Source organism: Quercus lobata, chromosome 6 (assembly GCF_001633185.2).
Source record: "Quercus lobata isolate SW786 chromosome 6, ValleyOak3.0 Primary Assembly, whole genome shotgun sequence".
NCBI classification, from domain to species: domain Eukaryota; kingdom Viridiplantae; phylum Streptophyta; class Magnoliopsida; order Fagales; family Fagaceae; genus Quercus; species Quercus lobata.
This window is the reverse complement of record NC_044909.1, coordinates 12952386-12963890: the sequence shown is the minus strand read 5'-3', so window position 1 is coordinate 12963890 and position 11505 is coordinate 12952386. Positions and strand designations below refer to the sequence as shown.

Here is an 11505-nt window from a genome sequence, read left to right as displayed (position 1 = left end):
AAAAAAGGTTCAATCCCCAATTTTTATGGTAAAAGTTGGTTGTCAACCATTATTATAGTTTTTCATGTGTTCAAAAGCAATCATGCCCCACAGTGACATTTTTGGCAAAATGACCACGTCAAGCTTGGCCATGCCATAATATAGAAGTAATGGGATGAAAATTTCAGGTGTCTCTGAAAATTTCCCTTCTTGTTTTGGATTATTTGATAATTGAGAACCCTCTGTCATACTCTGAAAAGTATTCAAGTTTGGCGGATATTGTACAACATGTTGGTTCTGCTGATACTGTCCAGAGCTTCGGCTATGCTGAAACATTCCAACATTGCCCAAGTTATGATCACCTGGGGCTTGCTGAGTTTGCCCACAGTTTTGCCTGTAGTTCCCATTTAGGCTTCCCTGAGATTCTGAAAGGCCTTGGGAATCAAACCCATATGGGTTCCGCCTCACTTCACTAGCACCCTTGTGGGACGACCCACATGAATTTTGTATATGTCCATTTCCCCCATATACATGATGGTTCTGCAAGAACTCTCCATTGTTATACCCATAATTCACACCAAAATTCCCATTTTGCCGAACTGAGTGATTCTGAAATCCATTTCTTGTGCTTTCCCTATAAAACCCACTTGAATTCTGCTCCAAACTTGTTAAATTATTAGCATGAATCCCAGTTAGGTTCTGCTGCACCTGCCCAACATTTTGATCATAATTTCCTCTAAAATTTCCATTTTGCCCAGCTGGCTTGTTCGAATATGTACTTCTAAAGCTCTCCCTATAAACCCCACTAGAATTCTGGTAAAACTCATTTTGCTCATTAAACCCACTAAAACTCCCATTTTGCCCAACTGGGTAACTTACAAAATCGTTTGTATTGCTTTCTCTATAACCCTCATTGGGGTTTGATTTGTGATGAAAATCTACAGGGTTTTGGCTCTCACTATGTTTTTTTTAATATTCTAAAGAATCATCTACTTGGCACTGAGACCCATTGGTGTTTTCAAAATCTAATCTTTGAGCGGCAATGCTAAGATTTTTGAGGAAGGTGAGGGTTTTTCTTGAATTTGAGGAGTTGAGTGAAGAACATACCTTGGATAGGGCCTGAGAATTGCAGCTCGCTTAGTGGACATTTACGGTTCCCAGACTATTGCTTTAGTAAATACTTCAAAATGAGAGAGTGAGGGAGTTCTTCTAATTACTGTTACAAAGAGAAAGAATTTCAAGGATAGATGCTGCAACTGTGTTACTGGAGAGCCAAACCAAGTCACTCTATAACGTTAAACCCTGTTGGGCTAAAAACGGATTGGGCCCTGTTGATATTTGAAAAACAGGCCTTGGGCTTTTATTTGTTAGTGTTTTATATATATATAAAAGGCTACCCTAATTCTATAGAGCAGGCAATATCTCTTGCCCTTGTTCATTGTCCACATAAGAGGCTAGTTAGCAATCCACCCTAATTATTAAGGTAGAAATTTAGTGTTTGTTTGGTTTGCGCGTCCGCATTTCAGGTTTTTTTTTTTTTTTTTTTTTTTTTAAACAGATGAACAATGCAAATAGGCATGTGAACATTAATTTTAAAACTGAATAGTAACTGGAAATAATTTTTTATTATTTTCAGTTTTCAGTTTTCAGTTTTTAACAAAATAAACGATATCCAAACACACACTTAGTATACCAAGTTAATGTCTTGTCCCTTGCAAATTCCCTCATCTCAGCTATATATATGTACCTATATTCTTATTGTAAGAGATATATAGAAACGGAGAAGCACTGAGAGATAAAGAACAAAGATGTGTGTGTGTATTCAGTGTTAGAAATAATATAATGTGGTGAATGCCACTAAAGAGTAAGTAATTCATATATAATCTTACTCTCATGTGTTCTTTTTCTTATACAATAATTGATGACTTTTTTTGGGGGGGGAGAAGATATTTTTGTGACTTCATCATCCTCAATAAAGGTTTTTATTTTTTATTTTTAAAGAAAAAATTAATTGGGTTGATAAGGGTGGAGGGAAAGGATGTGGAAATATAATATGTTGCCTCCTGTGTGCGTTAGAATCAATTACACATGGTAGAACTCTTTGTTAATATCATACCACTTAAAAAACATTTTATTTGATTATTTTGAAATTACATTATATGCTCACTTTGTTCTTAACACACACACCAAATTTCATACTAGTACAATGTTATTTAATATACAATCCATTAACTCATATATATTTTGTTTATAAATACTTTTTTCTTAAAAAATTAACTTTAAATATTTTATAAATGAGATAGCTATTAATCTCTAATAATCTTAATATTTTGCAACCATGTAGGGTTGTGTACAATGATATAATATAATCTAATAGTGAGTTTGTTGAAAAAAATGCGTCTATTAAAAAATTATAGAATTGTGTAACATTGATAAAATTATAGTCTGTGTACAAAAATATTATACTCAGTGGGTTTGTATATCAAAATTATAGTGTGCATACAATGCATGTGAATGTTCAACTTGTTGCAGGCTTTTTGGGTGTGGAATAAGATGCAATAACTATTCGTGCATATGAGCAGGCACATATAAAGGTTGAACCATGCATATCGATAAACTATAGCAGAGTTTACAAATCGCTTTTTATAGGTTACAGCACAGGAATAAGCAAGGAAATGCAAGTGTAAAAGATGAATGCCTTGTGATTCGTGAAGATAAGGGAGCTGAGGGATTAACTACACGCAATGTTCTTGCTAGGGAAAAATACTCAGTTGCATATATCTCTAGAGTGCATGCGAGAAGAGGGAGGATTTTGGTGGACTCCTTTAGATCCACCCCGAGCTCATGGTAAAATCTCTGATGGTTGAATAGGAGATCTGAGGTTTAATCACTACAAAAAAAAAAAAAAAAAAAAAAAAAAAAAAAAAAACGTTCTATAACCACGTTTTTAAAACATGGTTATAAGTCAGAAAAACATGGCTATAGGACCATTTGGTCTATAACCGCGTTATTTTAGACCGCGTTTTCAAATGTGGCCTAAACCCCGTGACTATAGGCTTGAGGGGTCTGTGGCTACACTTTTTCAAACGCGGCCTAAGACCAAAACCTATGGCCGCATTTAAAACATGGCCTAAGGTGAAAGCTATAGCCGCGTTTAAAACATGGCTATAGGATCGGACCAATGGCCGTGTTTAAAACGTGGCTATAGCTTTTACCTTAGGCCACATTTTAAATGTGGCCATAGGTCCTGGTCTTATGCCGCGTTTGAAAAAGTGCGGCCATAGGACCCTTGTTGACAACTTCGAAGACATATTTTAGCCGCGTTTTAAACGCAGCTACAACCCCCTGAATATTTTTTTGAATTTGTTTATAGCCGCGTTTTAAAAATGCGACTATAGTTTTTTTTTTTTTTTTTTTTTTTTTTTCTAGGGCAAATGGCGAATGCATTTACAAACGCTGCTATAAGTTTTTCAAACGCTACTATAAAAAACCTGTCACACACAATTCCAGCTTGTTATTCCTACAAAATTTCGACTTGTTGCATGCTACAAAATAACAAGCCGGAATTTCAAAGGAATATCAAGCTGGAATTTTCTCAAACCTGTCACAATTTCAATCAATCTTTAAGGAATACAGGAAAATTATCAATCTTTAAGGAATATGCAGTTCAATACAACAACAAAATGGAGGAAAGTTTAGGGTCCATTTGACACAAAAAAGATGCAGCAATACATATGCTACACAAAAAAGTTTAGGGTCCACTTGAATCAACAATTTTAAAGCACATTACATATGCTACAATTTTAAAGTGTCAGGAAGAATCTGTGTCTACAGTGTCTTGTCTCAAACTCCAATAAAAGCTAGAGACAAGGTTTGGCATTGCAGAAAATCACAAAGAGTTAATTTATATAGGAGAATCTTACTTCAATAGATGCTTGAAGTCTTGCTTTCCCGATCATCACAAAAACTTTTAACTTGCCAAACAATAGCATTTAAACAGCTGAAATTGCTTGCAGTGTTCTACATCGTTGTTGAAACTTTTCATGGCATTCCAAGACAATAACACTTCTATCGAATGAAAATAATAATAATAATAATAATTTACCTCTTCCGTTGTTAGGGCGTGGTCCTTAATTGGCAAACAAGCTGGATCATCAAAAGTTATGGAAGTAATTGAATCAAGGATCTCAAGAGGAGAATCAGACCAAATTAAATCAACAGCCGAAGGCACTTTCCTTATAAGTGTCTCTCCATATTCGTACCTGTATCAGACCTAATTAGCAACAACCATAACATAAACATTTATATCACTATTGTTTTTAGAACAAATGAGTTCTAACTCAAATGGCAGTTCCTTCTCCTATAAGATGGAGGGTGAGGTTGTGGGTCCAAAACCCATCAGGTGGTGTCTAACTTGTAATGAGCATTTTTCATTGAAAGAACATATATACAAAAGGTAAAAATAAAAAATTAACATTTTAAGATCTTAGGTCTGTGAGAGATCGAGAATTAACGTCTTGAAGAGTTTCTTTGTGAAGGGCTTAATGTGACAAGCTAGAGCCTAGGACATCATTTCAATACAAAAAATAAACTCATTTAAAAATTTAAACAAGTGGATGTAGACTTAACAATGCTGCATTAACAACTTCCCTAAAAAAAAAGACCCAAAAAAAAAACTATTATCTAACATTGGACTTAAGCTACTCAAACAATCAAGTACATTATACACATGCAAATACAAAAACAAATCTCTTCATTCACATGTAATTATGTTAGTCTGGCAATACTTACATACTCTCAGAGTAGTGCTTCGGGCTCTCACAAAGTTCTAATCTCTCTCCCCGTTTAATGTAATAATAAAAAAGAAATAAAATGGATACTTTTTTTCTAAACATGTTATTAATAGGCATGATACATCGTTATTAAGCTTTATTATGAAGTCTCTAATACATCACTATTGGAGTACTGCATTTAGCTACTAACTCCCACCACTAAATTTTTAAGCAACCATAGATGCAACTAATATATATAGAGTAGATAAGATATATATCTTATCTACTCTTGAATTAAAAAAAAAAAATTTTAAAAATCTTATCTACTCAACTGTGGCCCTATGGGAACCACTAACATTCATGCTATTGGTATATTGGGTGAGATTTGGAGAGTTAGCACCATGCCCATTCTCATAAAAGCTTCAATGCTTAATATAGCAGGTTAGGATGTTGCATTAACCTAAAAGATTGATAGTGGATTTTGGTCTAACAATTTTATATTAACCATCAACTTTTTGTCAATACTATTTAATGTGAAATTTGACAATTTAAACAGTCACATGACTCTTTAACAAACTACGTTAAGAAAACCATGCAAAATAAATTTATTTTAAAAAAAAAAACACAACACATTAAATTTGATGAGATTGGGCTAACACCTACCACAAATCAATTGTCCATGTAGATTACAAATGTTACCCTCTAACTCTCAAGATTAATGTTGCTATACCCAAAATCCAAACCCACCTAATGGCATGTTTCAATTATATGCAAAAGCTATAAACTAGTTTACAAGGGCCACTGCATTCTTCTTATTATTCAATTCTTATCAAAGTGGAATTGCAATCAAATAAGGCAGCATCTGAATAAAACACCTCATGATGCATGACCCAATTCATAGTCATAGGTAGGACCCATAACGTTTACAATGAAAAGAAAAATCTAAAATCAGGCTGAGTATCAATTAGGATTTAGGAAGGACAATTCACAACACAGAGCTATAAATGTAGTTGCATCCCTAAAACATTTGTCAACAGAAGTGATAAAAGCTAAGCAAAATGGCCTCTATCTTTCTTTTTCCTTTTATCTTTATTCTAAAAAAAAATTTGCATGCACAATTCTCTATATGATTAAAATTCCCAAACAATATTGTAGGAAAGTGGGTCAGAATCAATTACTAATATGAAAACAACTTCCTTTTGCCCACAAAAACCTGTAAAACCCCATCTGATCCTCCTGCCAAAAGTGTACATTGGTCCTCCCCAACTTGGCCCCAACACACACTACTAACTAATCCACAATGCCCGTACATGAATGATCAATCTTAATGAACATCGAAAAATACGTGCCATCGTCGTTTTCAATAAAACTCTTATTACTTATCTCAAGCAAAAAAACTTTCCCACAACCAGGTTAGACAATAATGATCAAACCTATTTTATTTGGGTGTGAAAATCCATGAGCATAATCAATTCTAACAATATGAGGTATGAATAAAAAACCTGTTTACACAAGGAAGCACAGGCAGTCAACTTGCTTTACAATAAATGGTTGAAGCTCAAATTAAATTTTTAATGTGGCTGTTTGAAGAAATTCACAAATTTAATTAAACACATAATATATAGAAGGCTTACCCATCACGATGTCTCTTTCGCTATGTTCCTCTAAGTACATCCACCACCTATATCAAGGATTCATTCAGTGCGAAAAATGACCATATGCAATAGAAGTGATTCAGAGGAACGTGGGTACGAAACAAGCTCCCACAACTCTGTAAAAAAATTTAGCTTCCGATTTAGAAAAATTGAAAAAAAAAAAAATCAATGAAAGTGATTCAGAGAGAGAACCTTGGAGGAGCGAGAAGAAGAAGAGGGAGATTCTAGGGCTTGGTGGGATCTACCGAAATAAATATAAATTAAAAAAAAATCAGAAAATTTATTTACAAATACAAACCCTAACTCAGAAAATTTAAGGCTAAGCTCAGAAATCATGTACCTTCACCGGTGGATCTAGAGGCGCCAATACTTCCCACAGACCGTCTGATCTGATAATCTAAATGAATGTGATTATTATATATCAATGAATGTGATATTTTTAGTGATAAAAAGAAAATGAGAACTGAGAAACTGTACCAGTGGTTTGGACGGTGGAGATTTGACGGTGGCGGAAAGGGACGTTGGGATCGGAGGGCAGAGTGTTCTTGGTGTTAAAGAAGACAAAGCCTGTGAGAAACGAAAAACTGTTGAAATTTACCAAGTGATCAACAAAAACTGGGTTTAATCTTACCTGTGGGGAGTGAGAGTGACAAATGTGAGATGGGTGAGGGCTTGAGATCGGAGAGATGGAGAGTGAGGGCATGAGATCGAAGATGGAGGGTGAGGGCTTGAGAGTGACAAATGGAGGGTGAGGGTTGAGATCGGAGATGGAGGGTGAGGGTTGAGATTGGATGGAGGGTGAGGGCTAGCTTGAGAGATGGAAGCTAATGATGTGCGAAGGGAGAGGATTGGAAATTTCTAACCTTCCTATTCATACAAAGCCTAAAGCCGAGTTTTTAACCTGCGGCTATAGGAAAAACCTGAAGCCATGTTTAAGAAACGCAACCCCATCCCAAACTAAAGCCTAAATTTAAAGCCACGTCTATAAAACGCAGCTTTAGGCAAGCTAGAGCCGCATTTTTTAAACGCGGCCATAGTTAAGAATAAAAAAAAAAAATGAAATACACAGGTCCTATGGCCGCGTGTTTTAATCCCGGCCATAGCTCCACCCCCAAAAATGTGGCTATAGCTCAAGAAAACGCGGCTTTAGATGCGTTCTATGGCCGCATGTTTAAAACGCGACCTTTGTTGTTTCTTTAAGTCGCATTTTTTAAAAACGTGGCTTTAGCCCATCTGTAGCCGCGTTTTTGCAAACGCGGCCTAAGACCCACGTGTTTTGTAGTGAATCCCGCTTACACCAAAAACCGATTAATATCTTAGTCTAATAATAAAAAACACAATTATCAAAAACGAACGTCATAGGTTGAAACTTTATATAAAAATCATATACTATATAATAAAAGTTGAGCTTAAAAACCATGGTTGTGCCAAGTGGCTTCACCAAATTGCAGTAAAGGCTTAGAAGCTATGCCAAGTGGCTTGACTGAATTGATGTAATGTTTTAGATAAAAACAACAATTTTTTGATCTTATCAATCACTTTGGATAAAGTAAGAGTAAGTGTTTTAACAAAATATGCAACCTATGTTTTATTCCTATTAACTTCTTTCTCAAAAAAAATAAAAAATAAAAAAAGAAATCTTTTTCTTTAAATTCTAATGAAAACGTAAGATCTTTCAAGTTTCAACTTTTCTTATTTTCTTTTGAGAGATCAAGAAAACTTCATCAACAAACATGCTACAAGATAAATGATAAAGCCTAGCAATTCAATGGATAATGATAAAGCCCTTTGAGCTGTGTATATCTAAAATCTTATATTGATAAGTTTTTAGATACACACCATGTAACAAAGACAATTTGTGTTTGAAACAATTTTGTATAATAGTAATCCATATATAAATAGAATTATAGACTCTCAGTTAGGCAGTCAAAATACTTCTCATTAATATTGTTGCTCCCTTAATCCGCAAAGCAAGGTATGTATTTCTCCTCCTCTTCCTCTTCTTCTTCATTTTTTTTTCTTTGATTTACTTATTGGCCAGAAAATAAATTTAATGTATGTGAAATCCATAGTACAATTATCTTCATTAGAAATAGATCAATTAATTATTTGAGCACTCCTAACAACAAATATCATGAATGATTCATGTTTGATTAAAAAATTATATGTTCTACTATATATATATATATATATGTAGTTTATTAAGAGTGCAAATTTTTTTTTTAATAAGCATTAAAACTCACATGGATTTGAATTTCTCATTAACATTGGTGGGTTTGGGTGCCCTAATTAACTCGGTTTGTAGGTTTTTTTTTTTCGCAATAAAGTATAAAAAATGACAACTATATTTTTCAAATGACAAAAATAGTTATTTTTTTTTTCAAAAATTTATATAGAAAAAATGACCAAATAATTTTTTTATTAAAAAATAGATACAATTTTTTTTTTTTTTTTTTTTTGTTCTTATCATCTTCTCCTATAATTTCTAAGTTTTTATTATTAAGAGTAAATAAAATCTTATCTCTAAAATAAATAGATTGCAGCACCATCATTTTTTTAGTTGAATTTTTTTGAAGCCAACCCCATCATTAATATATATTAACTACACAAAAAAATCATTTATGAATTGTATCAATTTCATTCTGGGTATTAAAAATTAGTATTTAAGCTTTATCTTTTTTGAGGAAATGGTAAGGAAAGTTTTTGGATCTAGCTCTACTTCCTTTCCAGTAAATACTCTAATCTATTCTACTTATATTGCTCCCTTAATATATCTTTTAATTAGTTTCCTTTGGAGTGCAAGCACTTACATTTGGCTAAATAACTACGCAAGTAGTGCGAGGATGAGTTCATGCACTACCAACAATATTAATTCACCTTTAAAAAAGTTGGACAAGGAATAAATAAATAAATAAATAAGCAGTTCATTCATTGCTTTGAATGATATCTTTAGGGCATAGTAATGAAGATGCGCAGCACGAAGTTCCTTACCTTAGCTAGATCTCGCTGGTGCCACCTAAACGGTAGATAGGTGATGGATGTGTGCTAAAATGCAAGGTATGATGGATACAACTTAGTTGTTAACTTAACATGTTTTTTTCTTTTAAAATCAAATATAGAATTTATAACTTATAAATATGACTGTGGTCATTATCAAACCCCACACACACACACACGTGTGTGTGTGTGTATTGTTGACTTATTTTGTTTTGTCAATAATACAGAGATAGAGGATGAGATCAAATAATAGAAATGGTTGTTCATATTGTTTTTCAATTATCAATACAAACTTATTACCAAGGTCTTAACCCTAAGCTTTTCCCCAAAAAAAAATTTATAAAAAAAAAAAAAAAAACTTAATTTTGAGCCTTAAAGTTCAATGTATTATTCAAAATCCTTTTATATATGTTTTTAAGGTATCTCTATTGTAGGGTCACAATTTGGGACCCAAGCCCAAAATGTATGGAATCTTGATCCAATGAGTCCAATATAATGAATTTATAGAGAATGGGTTGGAAACTTGGACCTTAGCAAATTAAATGAATGACCAATAGGTTTTGATGATAAAGAAAGAAAGAAAGATAACATAAGTTTAATAGGGAAAGACGTCCTCGGATTTTACCCGAGGAGGTTGATTCTTAAGTACTGTTCTTAAGAATTTGTTATAAGTCCGGTCTCCAAACTGCTCCCTTCTTCTTTTTTTCCTTCTCCCCTATTTTATACTATCTTCCTCTCATTTCCACCGTTCACGTGTAGATTTAGGTTGATAATGCTGATACTTGTCCCATCAGCCCCTCCCCAAAGTCTTTGGGAGTGGTTGTAAAAGCTGAATAGCTTGGTTCAGTTAGTTGAAGAGCATTTAATGCAATAGTAGCAGCTTTCTCTTATATATTTTTGTGCCTTCTTTTGTCCTATTCCTTCTTAATACTTATCCTCTTCCACGAAATGGTCTGGAGTGTCACTCTTAGGCTGTGTTTGGTTGCCGTAAAACGTTTTCCGGAAAATACATATTTTCCGGAAATGCTAATTTCTGGAAAAGGAAAATATTTTTGTGTGTTTGGTTGTATTTCAAAAAATTTTCCGGAAAATATTTTCTAGTGTTTGGAAAAGAAGGAGGAAAACACAAACCAGAAAACACACAAGCCACAACCCAGAAAAATCGCGGTCTCGCCGTCGTGAGATCGCGATCAACGTCGCGGTCTCGCCGTCGCGAGATCGCGATCAACGTCGCGATCTCGCGATCGACGCTTCGCGAGATCGCGCCGTCGATCGCGATCTCGATCCGGCGCGATCTCGTGAAGGCGAGATCGCGATCGACGGCACGATCTCGCGAAGCGTCGATCGCCGTCGTCGGACTGGTCCGCGCGCGTGGACTGGAGCTCGGACTGGAGATCGGCGCGGACTGGAGCTCGGACTGGTTTTCTCCTCTCGCGCGCGCGCTCTCTCTCTTTTTCCGGAAATCCATTGAAGTGAAAATGAAGGCAGAAATTCATTTCCGTGGTCAAACTGAAAATTTCGGTCAACAGGAAATCATTTTCCGGAAAATAATGTTTTCCGTGACAGCCAAACGCACGCATTTTCCGGAAATTGATTTCTGGAATTGGTTTGAAGCCGATTCAAACGCAGCCTTAATGACAGACCATTCCCTTTGTCCTCGGCCTTGCCTGGTCAAGGAGGAGTTCTTACTCGGACCAGGCTTTTGGCCCAACATATACATAGATATGGGCTCCCTGACCTTTTACCCTCACAATAGCCCCTCGGGATTCTTCTTTTCTGCTCCATGGGAGGAAAGAAGGATCTCAATGTGATAATATCCCCTTTGCGCCCATTTTACACCACTTCTGATTGCAAGATATTTTTTAGTTTATCCAAGAATTTTTAGTACACGAGGCGGGCCTTCATTAATATCTTTACGAAGTGACACAGATCCAACGGTTAAGGATTTCTTTGGAAACTGAGTGGGATTTATCTCGCTTGTAACTCTTTCTTTGAAATTCAGACAAATTAATTTCCACCAGATTTTGCCTTCTATATAAGACACCTTGGGGGAATCGTTCTTCCTCATTTACAAATCCTTAAATTCTGCAGGAATCTCAAAT

The 11505-nt window shown here is 35.0% G+C and overlaps 1 protein-coding gene across 7 annotated transcripts; it reads right to left on the bottom strand.

Annotated features, from left to right (window-relative positions):
- Positions 1-3610: 3610 nt before the first annotated feature.
- On the bottom strand, positions 3611-7289 carry LOC115995359. 7 transcript variants are annotated; one of them, XR_004093336.1, is made up of 6 exons: positions 7038-7289; positions 6884-6950; positions 6747-6795; positions 6599-6647; positions 6386-6522; positions 3611-4241 (listed from the first exon to the last, which is right to left on the bottom strand). XR_004093336.1 is itself a non-coding variant. In XM_031119882.1 (6 exons), exons 1-5 carry the CDS (start codon positions 7107-7109, stop codon positions 6416-6418), a joined length of 285 nt encoding a protein of 94 aa, XP_030975742.1. In that variant the 5' UTR covers positions 7110-7284; the 3' UTR covers positions 3611-4241; positions 6386-6415. The 7 variants fall into 7 exon arrangements, 1 of the variants encoding a protein (XP_030975742.1); XR_004093334.1 differs by having other exon boundaries at positions 6747-6803; positions 7038-7286; XR_004093331.1 differs by having other exon boundaries at positions 6747-6803; positions 6884-6973; positions 7038-7284.
- Between the last annotated feature and the right edge of the window lie 4216 nt (positions 7290-11505).